Raw genomic sequence first — 18,455 nt, 5'->3', positions numbered from 1 at the left:
TTACCTTCACTTTCAATAAAAAGATCTCCCGAAAGTCAATTGCAATGGGGAAATCGGAGTTGGTACCAAAAACACAACACAAGAAGAGGGTACGGCCAATCTCCAATCCCCTCTACTCCAATGATGAGGTCTTTTTCTGCAACATACTCAAACATCATGATATGCGCTTTGGAGAGCAGTTTCCTACCTTTGATCGTCTCTTTTCCGTATCTTTCGAGCACGAGGAAAGCTTTTATCTGGGATGTCAAACTTTCTATGCCTTCAACTTGGAATTTATGAATCCAGATAGTTGTAAGAAATCCACCGAAGTTGCTCCTTCTACTTGTCAAGTGGTGGTTCGGCCCAAATCTTACAGAAAGCCTGCTAAATATGACATCCAACCATTGACGCCGATTGACGAGTCCAGCGAGTCCACCGAATCTATCGAAGAAAGAACGAGAAATGGCCGAGCTTTCTCTCCAAAAAAAATGTCTCCTGTCCATGGTTTTGATCATTGGAAAGATGAACAGCGGGGGATGCTCTCTTCACTAATGCCTGCTGCGATTCCAAACAACGAAACTTCGTCGCTTGGCGTCCCACATTATTCAATCCCTCCTTTATCCCCGATGTCGAAGATGATTCAGGATCTTGAGTACCCGTCATTGTCGGTACATGGTAAGTCGTTGAAGTCAGCGATCGCTAACATCCATGGAATTGAATCAAATGACGGTGATGAAATCCACGCCATGTTTATTCACCCCATTGCAGCGAACCCCGCAATCAAAGTACCTGATGGAGCTCAACCGACCTCTCAATTTCCTAATCTCATATACGACGCTCGAACCGATCGATATATCAAGAAAACAAAGACTGGAATTGAAAGAGATTTTAAACTCAATGATGATCTAGCAGTTGATGACATGCATACAACAGCTACTGAAGCGAGAGAAGAAAAGGGCATAGTCTTGAGTCGAATCACGGAACTTCCCGAGGCGGCAATCATGAAGTATACAAATTCAGATTTAACAATGGCAGTTCGACCTCTGAGGATGAAGCCACAAGTTCAAGACAATGGTTTATACCGGGAAGTTAAGGTTGGTCTTGGAAACGAAGGTGCAGAAGATGATGCTAAGGGACATTTACGAATGGCTTCAGAACCAGAACGACTTGTAATTCCAGGAGCAGATGAACATCTTGGCAGATTAAGCGCCGATAAGATACCTATCAAGAGAATCGCAAGACATCCATCTGCGAATATGACCCGGAAACTGGAAGACTCTCCAACTTTATCTCGCAGGAATTCCCGCCGCAAAAAGGCTGGCCCAATCTACTTGCCAGCTTGTGCTGAGAACGAAAATGGAATCCCAAGAAGACCACTTTTCACTTCAGACAACACAGGATCGCCATCACCAAGAACTCATCTAGTTCGTTCGCCCCCGCCGATGGATCGTCCATATCGTCATATCAGTCAACTATCCATCAACAATACGTCTGGCATTGATGCCCTCCCAACACAAGATCGTGGTTCTGTTGAAAGTGATCTTTCTTCAGTCGCGGTTGATGTTAATTCTCTTGTACCGCCAACAGTCACTAAAACATCTCCAGAGGTCAATATCACTTCTGTCATGCCACAGTCGAGAACCACCAAATCCCCGACTACCCCCGAGGCTCCAACAAAGGTTCCATCCTATACCCTTAACCTCCCTCGAATCTTCTCATCTCCATCACCAATCGCTCCACCGCCTAAACTTGCGTCCGCAGTTCCGGCTGCTCCCATCCCAAATTCTGACTTCACAGACATCCAGCCTCTTCCTATCTCTAATCAGAAAAGTGGTATTACTTCATCAACATACTCCCTTTACACCCCCGAATCCTCTCCCCACAATAGTGCTCAAGTATATGCTCCGCTGTCCAGGAATTTTAGCATCCCATCTCCACCAAGTACGCCAACGACTGGTCTTTTCCGCTCCGACACAAGTAATACAAAAAACACAGTGAGTACCGTGCCAAGTACACCCACTCAAGGTGTCTACAGCCACAGCCGCCACAATACTTATTCGACAGATCTCTCTAGCATCTCGTCACCAATTACTAGCCCGATTTACAAAGCCAGGCCATCATTTGATTTTGATCCCTTCCGGATTCCTAGTCCGTCCCTCAATGCTTTTTCATTCCCACATACCACTCCATCAGTTAAGCCATCACCCATACCCTGTTCCGGCAGCAATCTCAGCGAGGAAAGCATTGCTTTAACTGAACATCTAGTCCGAGAAGGTATCTACGGCGGTATTGTCTACGACGTCGCTGCTTCTCCCAATCTCTATCCCATCTATCCAGAACCATTTGTCCCCCATCTTACCAAAAAGCTCACTCCCGCTCAACTTCAACGCAAAAAGAAACTCGCAGCTCGCAAACTCCGATACGCGCTCCGAAAGCGCGAAAAGAAGGAGAAAAGAGAGAAGAAAGCCGAAGCGAAACAAGCCAAAACGACGCTTAAAAAAGTAAAAGCCCGAACTAGGAAAGCAAAACTAGCAGTGCAGAGTAAGAAAGGAACATTGAACTATCTTACCATTCGTGTCTTCTTCAGGGGCTTAGGAAAGGGAGTTGTGATGAAGTGGCACGGAGCTAAACGCAGATTGGGACAAGTACAGTTCTCGAAGATTTTGGGTGCAAGACTGGAGAAACAGGTGGTGGGGGATGAGTATGATTTTGTTTGCAGGGGAGAAAGTGAGCATATGAGTTGGGAGGATGTGAGGGTGAGTGGTGGGGGTTTGGAGCCGGTGATGAGTAGAGAGGATCGAGAGATGACAGAGACGAAGATGAAGGAGTGAGTGCAAGTGTGAGTGTGAACGCGATGTGTGTTACTCGCTCGAAAACAGTCTTTACGATGAGTATTTCTTTTGTTTCAGGTCTGCGGATGGAAGTGGTACTAGATTTGAATGGTACTGGTATTGGAAGATATCCACCCAGGGTAGATGAATTCCTTGGTCACTCGGATATTAGACTAGACTAGATGGGCAGTTTCCTTTTATCTTTCTTCCTCTCGGAGTTTTCTCAGCATAAGTGTTATTGGAGTTTATGGATATGAAGGGAGGATTTACAGGCGTTGCTATTCACCATAAGTTTCCGATTTGGAAAGCAAGTACACGGAGGATTCAACATGATACCTGTGCATTATGGAAAGGATATCTTTATCGATTTTTGGGGCATGCGCATTTCACAATCAAGATGGATTGTGGAAGGATGGGGTAGATATTTAGAACCATGATATATTATGCGACATTTTACCATTTTCCCGCTATCTAGCTTACTTGGTTGGTAGAGAATTTGAATCTAAATCACAATTCTGTTTTGAACTCACATTCACACTTACACTCACAATCGGTAACTTATATTGTAGACTGCAACGGAGCAATTACATACTTTATGTCCAAGGATACTCTTGAGTTGCATATATTTGCTCAGTATATCATGATAATCAATTTATAAAAAGCATACCTACCATAAATCCACCGAGAGGGAATGTCGAAACCAAGAAAAGCAATAACTACATCTCTAAACCCAAATCACACCACCCCGCCGGGACATCATAGCTTGATGAATAATGGTGTTCTCTACCATCATATTTGTCTTTAGACCTTTTACCCAGCGTCTGCGGGTCATCTACATGTCTCTGCACCTCCGTCTCCGCATTCTCAACACCTTTCCCTTTTCCCTCGTAACTTCTTCCTCGTCTAATCCCCATACCAACCATCTGTTCTCTAACCCTCTCTCTACTCTTTCTCGCACCCCTCGCACACCCTTCACAACTTCCTTTCTCCTCAACCACCTGTGCAAGTCCGGTTTCGGCACCGATTCCAAACCTTGCAGTTTCCCATGGACAAATTTTCTGTCTTTCTTTGGCGCGAGGACAGACGGAGATGGGTGTGTATTTTGAGTGCGTATAAGGACATGATCTATAATATACGTGAATATATCTGCACATTCTATGAGTCGTCTGGCAATTGAGGCTAGATGATATTCTGGATCTGGTGGTTACTTGCACGTTGTACAAGCGTATAAATCAGTGTGAAGATATGCGGATGTGAACTTCAAAGTTTTGAGATTTGAATGAGATATGAAGGGGGAAAATTTGGGGGATGATCATGCATTTAATATCTTCCTATCAAAATTTCATTGAAAGCATAGTAAATGCTGCACTTATGAATGGAAATCCCTAATTCGCTCTTTTGCAGTAGACGTCAAGGTTTTGATATGATCACGAAATGATGCTCAAACATTTAGCACAGATAAAATAGAGAACATGTTGAAATCCCAAATATTGCTTATTATGGGAATCATTCATTCTTTCGATTAATTTTTGTTTCCCAAGCCAAATAACTCCGATGTCAAGGTATCTTTCACCATCCAGTCTAAACCATGAACCCCTCCCCATGCAAGTCATTATTTTTGAATCATTAACTTCCTTCCGCTTTCTCACATCGTACAGTCGGCTCCTTATCATCTATTTGAATAACAAGGACATCAAATGTAGTGTTAATAACATCTGAAATCCGAAACAGAAAGAACGAGTAGTATCTGTTTTCTCCATTCATAGCCTTGATACCCATGCATCGCATCAGATCAGCATCACCGCATTCCCCTCCTTTTTCCAATCATAGGAACAGGTGGAACAGGAGGAATTCCTGACTTGCCCCTTCCACTTGCCGAGTGCACACTTAGTCTCTGCACCTGCAATTCTCGATCGATACTCAAGAGATTCTTTACGATTTCCGCAAATGAAGATTTTCTTGCTAGCTTTGTTGTGTCAGTATGGGTTTAACTTTCGATCATAATTTCTCGGGGGTTTGAACAGCTCGGATGCAACTCGCGTTGTAAAGAAGGGCTTTCTCAAATTTGAGGTCTTGATAATCATGCCCGTCACCCCAAAATAGAATAATAGAACTTACCACCCGACTGCCCTCTTTCTCTGCCTTACACTTGACACAAAGTCCTTCCACCCACCTTTCCCTGAACTCACTTTCCAACTTTCTGCCTCCATTCTTTATCCACTTTCCTTCGTCCCTCCTTTCCCGAGTCGCCAGGGTTTCATCAGTTTCCAGGCCCTCTGCTTCCCTCTTCCACCTCTCAAATCGTTCCCTGTCGAATCTACAAGGCGGACTTTCGTATCTCCCACCCCCAGAGCTCATTCTTCTACTCAGTGATCCCGGACATCGTTCCTGTAGTAAGAGAGAGGTGTGTGGACAAGCGTGGTGGGTTATGATGTAGATACACATCTTCTAAAGAGTGGGTTTAGTGAATTTGATAATGTGTATTTTTATCGCTCGTCCTCTCTGGGTCGTGAAATCCTCAAGATGTTGGGCGTTCCCTTGATGTTATATTGGTATTATCGACGCTCGTCGAGATTCTTTGTTCTTCCGTATGGAAATGCGAATACGAATGATCTCAATCAAACCAACTGAAACCTCCCTGAACACTTTTTTCCCCCGGTGATTCCAGAGCCGTAATGTAGTCTAAGGTTTCCAACCCGGGATTTCCAGCTCAAAACCACAAGAGTCCCAAACACTCAACAGAAGTGATGCTGTGTGAAAAAATCTTGTACCAGTTCTTTCTCACTCCAATTCAATACAGTACCCGCATAAACTTCCTCTATCGCTTCTGGATAAATTATCACCACTCCAAATTTCTATCGTGATATCGGGTTGTGTTCGTTAAATCCTTCGGAATATACCTCGGTATCCCACTAGAGATGCCGTCGCGCAGAATTTCAATTATTCAAGTAAATGATGATTGGCGATCAAGTGGTATTCCTTTGTTTGAAGATTGAGATGTGATTCACTGCTAAACTCCTCTACCTTTCAAAATACAAATAAACATGCAAATTTTGTTTCGTACAGCACATGTATTACACATGTGATTACAACTCCACCTATATCTCCAAAGCCATGATAATACTCACTTCCACAACATCCATTATCCTTCAACTACTCTCCGAGACTTCCGCTGGCCCCACGAGCGACAGCTAACGGATAACCACAAGTCTAGACCCAGATTTCAATTTATTCTGCCTTTCTTTCAACTTTCTGTGATTTTCTTTTTTCACCAAGATCCCAGCTTTTATGGGTATCCACATCCCACGGCATCCTTGGAACTATCCCTGGACTTTGTAATTTTGCTCACGAAGACGCGGGGGTATTTCCTCATCGCGATGCTTTTTAATATATATCTTCATGCGCAAACAGCAAGTTCCTAGTGGCCGTTTAGAACAAACGTCGACCAGTCGTGATCCATCATTTGTGAACCTTACGAGTGGAGTTCTCGAAAGGAGATTGCCGACTTATAGATCCAATAAATTCGTCATTCTACAGATTTTGGTAAATTATCGCAAATATTCCCTTTCTTAACCTGCGCTGCCCCTGCGTTTTCGTAGCGACGATGATGTTTACTAAGTGCCTCTTCTATTATCAACGCAACGCTATTCCAGGGCGATGAATGCCGATGTAATTCATGAGAATATTTCTTCAACATCATCTCCCAATAATGATATAGTTCATTGGGTTGCTTGAACATGTGTGCTACATCCTTGATACCAATTTAGAGACATTAAATCGAGGATGGGAAATTGGGGGGTCATAGAGGATGGTATCAGGTTTGACCTGAAGAGAAGATAGCAGAGATCGAATAATCTCCAGTATTGTATGGTGGCTAATCGACTCCGACGGATCGATGATAGTGACGTTCATCTTGAGCAAGCGAGATATATAAGGGGGACATGAGATGACGGGTTTGTGGAGTTCGCAGGTTCGTTGAGAAATGTAAGATGTATGTTTGGGACGAATGAGATTCGAAAGTCAACAACACACACAAAATCAAATGGAGGATATTTGCATAAAATGTTGCGTTTATGCCAGATTTATGCATGACCTCGGCACGAGCACTTGATGTTCCCCTCCCCCGCATACTAAAATAACCTTCCCATACATATCTCGATATATCCATCCAAATCAAGGAGCTCGAGAGGTTCTTCAACATCCCCAAACCAGCCACAATGACCTCCTCTCCCCCCTCTCCCTGGCAACAAATCTCTCACCGCAAACAAAAAACCAGACAATCCCTCATCCCCACCCCCTGGCTCCTCTCCTCTCCCCCAGCCCCCTCTGTTTTCAACGTCCTCTCCGTCCCCCGCACCAGCGGCATTCTCACCCCCTCCGAATTAAGCATTACCGAGTCCTACGACGCTACATCCCTTTCCACCGCGCTCCGTTCCCACGAACTCACCGCTCTCGAAGTAACCATCGCGTTTTGTAAACGTGCGGCTATTGCTCAACAAGTATGTAATTGTCTGACCGAGATATTTTTCTCCGATGCCATCGCTCGTGCAAAATGGCTTGATGCCGAGTTTGCGAGGACGGGGAAGGTAATTGGTCCTTTACATGGTGTACCTGTGAGTTTGAAAGATACGTTCAAAGTAAAAGGATATGATGCTTGTATTGGAATTGCTTCATTGGCTGAAAACCCCGCGGCAGAGAATTCTTTGCTTGTGGATATATTGTTAGAAGCTGGTGCTGTACTATATTGTAAGACGAATGTACCGCAAACGTTGATGGCGCTGGATTCAGATAATCATGTATTTGGACGAGTGTTGAATCCGAGAGATAGGAGACTTACTGCTGGAGGTAGCTCAGGGGGTGAAGGGTCATTGATTGCAATGAGAGGAAGTGTATTGGGAGTAGGTACAGATGTCGGTGGTAGTATTAGGATACCTGCTATGTGTAATGGATTATATGGGATCAAGCCAAGTGCTCAACGGGTACCATATGTGGGACAAGAAGGAGGCCAACAACCTGGAGCGTCGAAGATTGGACTACCTGCTAGTGCAGGACCAATTGCGAGGAGCGTGCGGGACTGTGAATTGTTTCTACAAATAGTGTCAGATTCGAAACCGTGGGAAAGAGATCCAGATGTAGTATATGGAATGTGGAAGGAGCAGGGTACGATTCAGAAGAAGGAGAAATTAGTATTTGGTGTTATCAGAACAGATGGCGTAACAACACCGCTTCCTCCTGTCACCAAAATCCTCAACGAAACAGTACACAAACTCCAAGCTGCCGGTCACTCAATAGTCGAAATTGATGCGCCTGCATTTAAAAAATGTCAATCGCTCGCCAATCAATTTTTCGGCATCGATGGTGCAAACTATATGTTTGCTCTTCTTGAGCAAACATCCGAACCTCTTATTCCTTGGTTATCCACGCGTTTGAGACGGAAATCCCCAATTGCTCTCCCGAAACTTGTAGATATTCATGCCAAGAAATCAGAGTTAGAAAAGGAAATGTTGAAGATCTGGAATGATACTAAGATGGGTACAATCGATGCCATTATTTGTCCCGTGGCTCCGCATCCTACACCACCAATTGATAGCTGGAATGCCACAGGTTATACGAGTAGCTTCGTGCTATTGGATTATACATGTGGAACATTGCCGGTGCGAGATTTCCACGAAGCGGATTTGGAAGGAGAGTTAGTAGAGAAGGTGGGAGGAAGTTGGGATAAAGCCAATAGAGAGTTATGTAAGTTTTATCTAAAGGAATATAGTACGTATTGTACTAATGGAAATAAATAGGGGATAAGAAAACAATTGATAGGAGAGTATATCTCGAATCGACGCTTTGTGTTCAAGTCGTTGCACCAAAAATGCAGGAAAGGCGATTGGTAGAGGCAATGGATGTTATTGATGGTGTTCTACATGCCGAGCAACTCGAAGCGAAAGCGAAGTTGTGACGAATTCTTTTTCTCTAATGGTAGCTAATTATTATATATCTCTATTTTTCCGCTTCTAGCTCCTCTTCTTTTACCTCTGCTTTCCTAGCCCCGCTCTTACCGTCCTCCCTCGCCCTATGCTTAGCCCACTTCCCCATTGATAGATGGATTTAACTAGAGAAGGAACTCGGTCCATAAGCTCTTGCACCGAACGGCGGGATGGGAAGTTGAAGGGAGCTTTGTATATATATTATGACGTTCCTTACCGGCCTCAACCCCAATTTTCCCCATCGTTGTTCGAAATGGACCTAGAATATTGGCTTTTACCCAAACTCTTGTCGAACACTGCCATACTGTCATACGATGCCTACCGATTGACTCCACTAATCTTTTAGCCCAGCTTTACATATTAGACCCATAGCATCTCAAACTATGATTACTCAGGCCTTTATCAAGTATACTCGGACCATTGAGATTGAGTCTCGTTTCATGAAGCCATACTACCGATTGCGAGCACTGAGGCCATGCAGCAATAACAATCATGACATATATCATCGTCAAATCGCCCCTCTCAACCTATCTCCTCAACAATCATCAGCAATCGCACTGCTACCAACATCTCATTTCACGTCTCGTCCAAATCTGCATGAAATCACAGTAAAAAAACCTCACACACGAATGGGACTTTCCATTCGCAATACTCTACTACACAAGGAAAATCGACACAAACAGTGCCGAAACCTGAAATCCATCAAAAAGCAATTCACATTGCCCAGCTCACGAATACCAGAGCCGGCGCTACGATCAAAGCCATTTGGATAATTTTGTCGAACGCAAATTGGAGTGCCATCACATCACTACTTAGAATCGGGAGTAGTCTCATCCCGATAAAATTGCGAGGTACATTTGCGCGTTCGGTAAATCCTTGAAATAGTGTCCGTCATTCACGAACTATTTGCTAACCACCAGGATTGCCTTTCCAAAAATAAACATGGAGAGACGGATATACAGGTACAATAAATGCCAGATATCCACATCCTCTTAAGCAAATTGACACGCATGCATGTGGCTGTACCAATTCGTCGTTAGGGGGTGTCCAGAAATGTCTGGTCTACCAAATCCCGCTGAGAGTCGACAAAGGAACTCTTTTCATATCATGAAGTTTGCATTTCTTAAACGTAGACTAACTAGCCACTAGACAATGAATGCAAATACACATCTCCAGCCTCACCTCTGAGTATGCGCGACTAGCAGACCGATTCGCGATCACCTGCGCCTAAGAGTATTTGAGTAATTTCACTCCAGTTTCAACAGCCCATAACCACCAGCCATCACCGCAACGCAACTCCGGTTCGCAACAAGCTCTTCTCCATGAATGCATCTCCCTCCCGCGCAACGAATGACGCATATAAAAAACAAGCGCCAGCGAACCTACAACACCCAGGAAATTTTGCACTCTAGACTCGAAATACAAATATGGCAATCAGACAGTACTTCACGCCGCGACTATAGAAACCAGAAAGAATGAAACCCATTACCCAATTAACATTGCGATTCGAACAAAACACAGTCCCCACAGAAATTCTCTGTCGCATCGTCGCTATTTTTGTGCAGCGTAGCGAGGAATTCTTGTGGCAACAGAAGATATTCTGAGAAGGCAATTGATATCATATGATATCACTGATATCTATAACTTACGTAGTGACTGGTACCTCTAATATTGATATCTGAAGTTGTCTACTTCTTCACTCTGTGCAAAGTCGCATAGAGACTTGAGAAGAAGCATTTACAAAAAGAGAAGCTTGACCTATTTTTATTCTCCAGTGTCCCCATTCTCTCCCCTTCCCTCCCCCGTCACCAACCCACCAAAAAGAATACGACAAAAAGATGAAAAAAAAACATACAACAGTAGGGATTCGCTGGTGGTCACCCACCCAACTACTAATCTACCGATCTGAAGCTTGTGTATGGCAGAGCGGACGGGATGCCCAATTCTCTTCAGTCTATGGTCGTATATGACAGAAAAGTGGTTGAGAGAAGATATATTGGCCTTTGCTGTGTAACATAAATAGACACTCCTAACTCTCCAGAGAATCTCCAAAATGCTTCTCACAAGCCGAATGTAAAAACACGACATCTTACCACATTCTGCATCCTGTATACCACATACCACATACCACATACTACATTCTACTCTTCCACTCTTGTCAGAACCCCGAAGCAAACCCATACAGGTATCACTCAGACTTAGATTCCCCCCTCAGGAATCGTCCTCTTCTTCCTTCCTTTCTGCGCCTTCTCACACAATTTTGGTTTCTCTCCCTTAGTTTCCCATCCCTTCTCCCTCTTAACCTTTCCAATCTTTGGATACTTTCCACTATTCTCAAAGAAACCTATAATCAAACACAAGTTAGCCAAAGTATCCTCTCAGACCGCACCCCCTTCCCCTAAGCTCAACTCACCGATCCAATGCCCCAACGCATCCCTCACCCCCTTAGCCGCCTCCCTGCTCTCTCTCTCTCTCAACTTCTTCATACCTCCCTTTCCAACCTTCTTCAAAATCTCCGCATCCGTCTCCTCATCATCCACCGGCAAAAACATATCCTCCACACCCCTCAAATCCGGCGTCCTATCCTCCTCAAAACAATTCGTCACAAAAGCCCTTGTAGCATCCACGCCCGCGAAGAAATGATAACTGCCCCCCGGACCATAATGCCTACGTCCAGCCGTTACATCATAGATCGTGCCATTGAGCGCGAGGTAGATTGGAAGATCCGGGTTTGAGCCATCGAAGCGCGGGAGATCTGCGTCGGTTATTTGGGGAGGTCCATTCTGGAAAGGAGTGTGAGATGTTAGTTATTGTATTCCCCAATCTAAAAGAGTATCCGTAATGCTCCAGCTATCTGATTCTTCCCTCTCCTCTGCTCCCACATCAAGCTTCCTAGCTAGCAATTCAAAGACAAAAAAGAAACCAGTGAAATCCACTAACCCAATATCCCTTCAAAACCTCCCCATGCGTCCAATTCGGTCTCTTCATTCCCCAAAAGTAGCTATTTCTCGTAACCACATAACTCAACCCACAGCTCGCAACCAGTACAAAAACAATCGATCTCAATAAGTCCACCAATGAGAAAGGTGCTGCATCGTCATCGGCTGCTAATTTATTAAGTGATTTCTTTGCTTTCTTTTCTGCCGACGGAGAAGGAACCTGAGTCGTGGTTTTGGTGAGAGGAACCTCATCTTCTAGAATATCAATCGAGTTTCGTTTGCGACGTTCACGGAGTGCGTCTGTGTCGGCCATCGTAGATGGATGCTAATACGCGTGTCTTGTAATGTGATGTAGTATTCAGTTGTGTTATAATGGGAAGAAAGGAAAAAGGGTCAAGGGCTTAATGGGAGGGACGAGATGGACAAGTGGCAGGTTCGTTGGAGATAAATTGATATGGGGAAGTTACGGGTCTTGTGTAATAATAGCTTACAGCTTGGAGACACTTTAGCCTCGGAATTGCATAGTAAATGGAGTCGTCGTCATTGGTATTTTTATGGATTTGGAATTGGATTACATTTAGCCTTGGGGTAGACGGGAACGGGAGGGAGTTTTGAGTGGGGGAGTATTGGTCTGCAATTAAGGTTTTTTTTAAGAATTGGACCAAGAAGTGGTAATTGTGGTGATCTCAAAGGCTGAGATGTGGTTGAACTTGGTCCGGGAACTCTTTCCACCGCACTCGCACTCGCATTTTGACTGGATCTGCTGTGTCATGTTCCATTCCTTCAGATTAGTCTGCATCTTCAAATCACATCTCTACCACGGTATCACATATGCAAAATATGGATGAAGACCCATCAGATTTGGCATCAATAAGCAAAAGGCTGAATTCGATACGCTACACCTGCCTGCCTTTCCTAACAAGCCCGAGGAAAAGTCATAATATAAAAACCCATCCGGATATCTCATGCCAAAACGTCCACGTACAATCCATAATCGTAATTTTGGTCGATTATTTCGAAGACGAGGTCATGACCATCGTGTATTGCCTTGATCGTTTTGAAGTTTTCCGATTATTGATTTCTTTACTCGTCGGCTTGGATAGCACGGGCTGTTGAAAGAAATTTTGTTAGCATTTGATTTCTAGATCGTTCTTCTGACACTCCTATGCTGAAGATCATCATTCCATTGGATGGTAATGATTCGACTCGAAAGTTCTTGCGTTGTATCGAAAAAAGATAATATCGGAACGTAGAAGACATACTGTAGATATCACCGGCGTGATGCTTGACAACAATCTTGATTTGTCCCTTCTCCTCCAATTCCTTCAAACATCTTCTGGCCAAAGATCCGTTGATCTTTAATCTATCGACCAAAACAGCGACGGTGACGAGACGGTAGGATTGAACATCTTTGGCGAGTCTGTCGGAAGTGGACTTATCGAGGATGACGGCGTGTTGAGCCTTGTCCTTGACTATAATGATTTTTCATCAGTTTCCATTCGAAAATTCCAGGGCATGGTAAAAATTTAATGCGCACCCTTTCCCTTGGACCACTTCTTCTTTTGCTTCTTTGCGCCGGTGTTTGCTGGTGCCATTTTGTCGGTTTGATGTTGTCGTGAAGAAAATGGATGTTTCTCTCAAGAACAATTCAATAGAGGTGGATTGATTTTTCAATTTAGGGCTTGTGTGTGCCGAGTGGAACAATCGCGCTAGTCTTGACGTAACAATCACGTGATGATATCAGAATAGATAGAAAATTGGAGGAAGGAGAGGAACATGTTCAGAATGGAAACGGAAGGGAATGTGAGAAATATAGTATGTATTGATACGAAAGGCTATGGGTCATAAATCGATCATCAATTGGTACAAATTATGTTGTCAAACTGGTTGTAGTTAAGCATCTTTAAAACGATGGAAACCTTTGAAGGTATGGATATGAACATCAAATACCAAATGACATCCCCTGTCTAAGCAATATTTAAGCAATATTCAAGCAATAGCACTCTACAGTGTTCGCTATCCACGCAGCCCGTCTATAGAAATGCTATTTGGGAAAACCATCAAAGCCTGACATGAAGATTTCAACTTATGAATGGTATAATTATGGGGGCAAGCCCCCAAGCCCCGTTAGGTTGCTGCGCTCGAAGATTCTATCTAGAATCATCATTCGGACGAGCCCGTTTACCGAGAACTCACTATCACTAGGCACCCATAGCAGTATTACAGTACCTAATATATTGTGATTCAAAAGTCTAATCTCCCCATCGATTATCTCAAAAGCCTTGTTCACCATACAACAGGTACAAGGATATTTCAAAATATATTTGTGTTCATATGTCATTGTGGACTCTGTGTATTTTATACCTCTAACCCAGTAAGTTGCCATACATGCCAAATTCCCTTTTTGCTCCGCCGGGCCATGTCTCCAACAAGCCTCATTTATGCAAATGCTTACATATATTGCGCCCACACCATGCCATGTGTTGCTACGTGGAGATGATCCATCATTCGTGAGCAATCCCATTACCGTTCTAATCTAAAAGCTCATCTTTTCCACTGTCAGCACCTATATTACTCTCCGACAACTGTATACTCGATCTCCTACTTCCATCATCCGTGGCTGCTGCGATAGAGATAGCTGCATCCAACCAACTCTGGGATCCAGTCCTGAGAACAAAATATGGGTTGATATCCTGACTGAAATACTTTTCCTTCCTCGTCGTACTTCTTGTACCGCCCTCAAGGGCTGACATAGCTGCTCGAGTTGTTCTCATTCTCTTGGGTTTCGGTGCGATATTACCTCCATTTTGACTGACTAGATTGCTTAGACGTACTCGATCTTTCTGAAGACGTGCATCGTAAGATACTATGGACCTAACGTATGGAGCAACGTCGAGTATAATGAGATTCATAGTTCGATCAAAGCAACATGCTTCAAGATTTCCGGTGGTCCAAACATATGTCTTTTCGGACTCTGATATAGGATCAAAAGCCAAGCTCAAATCGCGGCGAGTAATAACATTCTCATGAGGACGTGATTGAGACCGGATAAGGCCTTGAACTTGTTTCTCGGTCGGTCCATCCAGCTCTCGGTGGATTTCCCATCCATGTTCAACATGTTGACGAATTTGAAGAACTTCCCTAGCTCGAGATTTCATCCAGAATGATATGTTGATACTTGTCTCGTCAAGAGTGATTTGCGGCGATACGTCCAGTAACTGATTTGCCATAGTGTAATCTTCTCTTGCTTTGCTAGACATTTTTGGGTAACTTGCATCAATCGTAACCTTATTTCATTAGCAACGAGTAGATGTAATGCAGATAGATGAAAACTTACCTGATAGTCTGCGCCGAAGCTATTATGCGAGAAACAATCTGTAGCACTCATAGCTTCGGCAAAGTCATCGTACATTGCCAGAGCAGCTCGCCTGGTGGCCCGCTCATTGGTGCAATCCGCGATCTTGTCCGCCCAAGTACTGATGTTTAGATTTTGTTGCCAGTCGCCTACATCGATACCCCAACCATTCCAGGCTTCATGCAAGGTCTCTTCCTCAATGTCGATGTAAGGTCGTTGGCTCTCGAGGGTGTCCTGAGAAATCCAGCCCATGCCAGTCTGATAAGTATCTTCGCTAACTACGCGATACTTTTTACCATACTCATCTAGATCGCATCCCAACGGTAAACGAGGATAAAACCACTCCATTCCAGCTTTACGATCTCCAACTGCAAATTGACACCAGAACTCCAACTCTGTCAATGAACCACGTAGGTCTGACGCTCGACTTTCATATAACGCCTTCACAGCGTCACGACGAATAGCATGACCTTCATTGGCTGCTACGAGTAGCATGTAATCAACCGCAAGATCGGTAGGCACTGTAGTAAAGCGAATAATTGCATGTAGAGATAGAGCAAGAATTGGCACCGCAGCCTCATCGTTACAAGTCATGATAATTGGTCGCTTGCTCTGGGCGATCAGGAGCAAAACTGTTTGCCAAAATCCTCTATCCTCCTCAAATAGAACATCAACTTCTTCGAGTAGTATCAAGGATTGTTGCTGTTTCTTTGGCGGCCCTTTTGGAGCGACTATATCTTTGTTGATGTCCGTTTTGGGTGCAGTTTGCTCAGCATCAGTACTCTCAGGTTTTATCTTTGTCGGTTCTTTGGATGTGAAGAATGGCTTCATCATGCCCGGGCGACCATTTTCTAAATCTTCGGCTATATCATTGGATGGACGTTCTTCATTGTCATTCTGACTTTTCGGCTTTGTTGGTGCTTTGGATGTAAAAAATGAGTTCATGATGCCCTTGCTTTTAGATTCTGGCTTGATGGGTGCTTTTGAAGTGAAGAATGAGTTCATGGTACACTGACGGCCGCTCTTCACTTCTTCAGCCACAGAGTCGAATGAATTTTCTTCATCCTCATTCGCACTCGAAATCTTATCAACTTTGGATCTTTGAACTAGATGGTTTCGAGTCATATCTCCAACTTTATCCATCACTTCTTTCCCGCTCCTCTTGGAATTTGGATTAATTTCGAAGACTTCGAATCCAAGTTCTTTTGCAACAGCAAAGACCGTGGCAGACTTGCCACATCCGTGCGGTCCACTCAAAACAACTGCATTGGCCAGGCGCTTGGAATCTTTAGAGCCTTTCGCATTCAAATCACCAGAACGTATTACTGTTTTTTTGACCAAACCTGAACCTCCTAACAAATCCCCATCTTCCGGCTCCGTTATTTCATCCATTTCGTTGTCTTCCTCGCCTTCAGATACTATAAAATTATCCGGCTTTTTCGATTTTCGCTTCCTTTTCCCAGATGGTTCGGTTTTTGACGAGGCAGATTTCTTCGTAACTTTACTTTCAGCGGAACCTGACTCTACTGACATTACTGTTAATTTTTGTAACCACTCTTTCAATATAAAGGCCTCTCGCCCAGTCTGTAAGATCTCCTCCGCACTTCTTGGTGCATACTTTTGTGTCCAAGATAAATTTTCGCATTCAGCCTTGTCAAATGCCGATAACGAAGTGACAATTGAGTTGTAAACGTTTGTGAGAGCGGGATGGACATTCGAGTTCCTTTTCTCTGGCTCCTGGAGTTCGTCATCGCTCAAATCATGATTTACAACTGGTCTGCTGGGTTTTGATATAAGTTCTTTTCGTACTCGACACTGGAGGCTCGGGCCTGTTTCGATATGTTTGGATGGTACTCGGAGGCAAGGAGAAACTGGGGCGAAATCATGAATATGAAGGTCGTGGATGCTATTAATTGTCTCATCAATTCGTAACCTTGCCGTAAAAGTGTTGATAATGTTTTCATCTTCAACGATTTCAACTGCTCGATATTTTGACCCTTTCTTGACGTCGCTGGGTTCTCCAGTGACTGTGCTGCTCGAGGTGCCGTTTGAATATTCCTTGTCTCTTTCTCCGCGTACATGCACCATTCCAGACCATGGCCAAGCTGGCTCAATGGCGTCAGGGAATTTGGAGGTTTTAGGAGCTTTTCCAAAGCCTCTAAACGTTGGTGGGGCTTGCTTTCCATCCCTTGAATGTGGTCGGCCAAAACTAGATACAATTGTCGATGGTGAAGCTGGCCTACCCAAAGTAGCTCTTTTTACTATAGGAGATTTCTTTCCTTGACCCGGTTGCTGTAACTTTGAGGATTCCTGGGGTTCTTCTTGCGTCGGTGATTTCTTTTTTGCTGTCTTCCACCATGGAATAGCATCTACCCCATTCCCCTTTCTCGATACTATCTCTTTTGTGTTTTTCACGTCCGCAATATTTGACTCGGTCTTCGGTATAAATGTCTCGATGCCATTGAGAATATTCTCAATCTTGCTGCCAACTTCAGAAGCTGGACTTTGTCCACTGCCATAACGCACGATAACAATTTTTGATTTTGCAGGTGTCAGGGTAGTTTGCTTACGCTTCGAGGCTCGTAAAGGTTTCGCTGTTTTTGTCGGCGCAGTGGTTTTTGTGATTGCGAATGTCTTCTCTGCCTCTAACACTGTTGTAACTTCTGGCGAGGCAGTCTTTAGGCGTTTCCTCCTACCATTATTCGGGTCAACCTCTAACAAATCTGCTTGTTCTCCATTTGGCATATGGGATGAGTCTAGAGCTCCATTTTGCGGTGTTACATTGTTTCCCGCAGTCGATGACGTTCTTAATGGTTTTTGGAAGAAGGGATGCACAGTCTTTTCGTGCCCCTCCTCTATGAGAGGATTCATGCTTTGTGCGATCAAGACCGCCATTCGTATGCGGCCAGGTCGAGATGATCAAACGCGAACCTCGCACATTCGTTTTCAACGATGGCGATTCTCAATCAATCAAGTCGTCAAGGAATAGAAAAACATTTGTAAATTTTTGTAAGAAGCTTGACTTGAGAACAGGTAGAGAATATAAAAAAGTGCACTTTTGCAGACGGTGAAAAGTAATTGGAAGTGAAAAGCGATGTGCATCCAAAAGTTGCCAAGTACTTAGGTAATAAGGTAGTGACATCAAGGTGAAGTTGAGAACCGCGTTCGCGTTTGGATGAAATTAGCACTTTAACTACTGGTCTACTCTGGGCCCCATAGGTGATAGGTAGATGAAGTACTTTGAAAACCATTTACCTTTTTCAATAATCAATATAAAATCATGCTGTCGATATTTGATGTTGAGACTTGTATGAAAATGCTCCTAAGCTTATGAAGTATGATACACAATCAAGAGCATTTGGATTTTGATTCA

General features: G+C 43.9%; 6 protein-coding genes across 6 annotated transcripts; 2 read left to right on the top strand and 4 right to left on the bottom strand.

The window, feature by feature from the left end:
• Window positions 1–44: 44 nt before the first annotated feature.
• On the top strand, window positions 45–2,810 carry EAE97_000060 (uncharacterized protein; the record flags this gene model as incomplete). Its single annotated transcript, XM_038870570.1, has 1 exon — window positions 45–2,810. The coding sequence occupies one exon, from the start codon at window positions 45–47 to the stop codon at window positions 2,808–2,810; it is 2,766 nt and encodes a 921-aa protein (XP_038737931.1).
• A 716-nt stretch (window positions 2,811–3,526) lies between these two features.
• Window positions 3,527–5,791, bottom strand: EAE97_000059 (uncharacterized protein; the record flags this gene model as incomplete). The annotated part of the gene is made up of 3 exons (XM_038870569.1): window positions 4,929–5,791; window positions 4,613–4,776; window positions 3,527–3,935 (listed from the first exon to the last, which is right to left on the bottom strand). The coding sequence occupies exons 1-3, from the start codon at window positions 5,253–5,255 to the stop codon at window positions 3,527–3,529; spliced, it is 900 nt and encodes a 299-aa protein (XP_038737930.1). The 5' UTR covers window positions 5,256–5,791.
• A 1,118-nt stretch (window positions 5,792–6,909) lies between these two features.
• EAE97_000058 (uncharacterized protein) lies at window positions 6,910–9,056 on the top strand. Its single transcript, XM_038870568.1, has 2 exons — window positions 6,910–8,549; window positions 8,603–9,056. The coding sequence occupies exons 1-2, from the start codon at window positions 7,028–7,030 to the stop codon at window positions 8,758–8,760; spliced, it is 1,680 nt and encodes a 559-aa protein (XP_038737929.1). The 5' UTR covers window positions 6,910–7,027; the 3' UTR covers window positions 8,761–9,056.
• A 1,930-nt stretch (window positions 9,057–10,986) lies between these two features.
• Window positions 10,987–12,040, bottom strand: EAE97_000057 (uncharacterized protein; the record flags this gene model as incomplete). Its single annotated transcript, XM_038870567.1, has 3 exons — window positions 10,987–11,132; window positions 11,202–11,571; window positions 11,729–12,040. 3 exons carry the CDS (start codon window positions 12,038–12,040, stop codon window positions 10,987–10,989), a joined length of 828 nt encoding a protein of 275 aa, XP_038737928.1.
• A 770-nt stretch (window positions 12,041–12,810) lies between these two features.
• EAE97_000056 (uncharacterized protein) lies at window positions 12,811–13,322 on the bottom strand (the record flags this gene model as incomplete). The annotated part of the gene is made up of 3 exons (XM_038870566.1): window positions 12,811–12,836; window positions 12,990–13,199; window positions 13,265–13,322. 3 exons carry the CDS (start codon window positions 13,320–13,322, stop codon window positions 12,811–12,813), a joined length of 294 nt encoding a protein of 97 aa, XP_038737927.1.
• Window positions 13,323–13,978: 656 nt separating this feature from the next.
• EAE97_000055 (uncharacterized protein) lies at window positions 13,979–18,178 on the bottom strand. Its single transcript, XM_038870565.1, has 2 exons — window positions 15,065–18,178; window positions 13,979–15,014 (listed from the first exon to the last, which is right to left on the bottom strand). Exons 1-2 carry the CDS (start codon window positions 17,975–17,977, stop codon window positions 14,259–14,261), a joined length of 3,669 nt encoding a protein of 1,222 aa, XP_038737926.1. The 5' UTR covers window positions 17,978–18,178; the 3' UTR covers window positions 13,979–14,258.
• Between the last annotated feature and the right edge of the window lie 277 nt (window positions 18,179–18,455).

The sequence above is a fragment of the Botrytis byssoidea genome (genome assembly GCF_014898295.1).
Source record: "Botrytis byssoidea strain MUCL 94 chromosome Unknown BBYS_001, whole genome shotgun sequence".
Taxonomy (NCBI): Eukaryota; Fungi; Ascomycota; class Leotiomycetes; order Helotiales; family Sclerotiniaceae; genus Botrytis; species Botrytis byssoidea.
The sequence above is the reverse complement of the archived record's forward strand: the minus strand, read 5'-3'. Positions and strand labels throughout refer to the sequence as shown.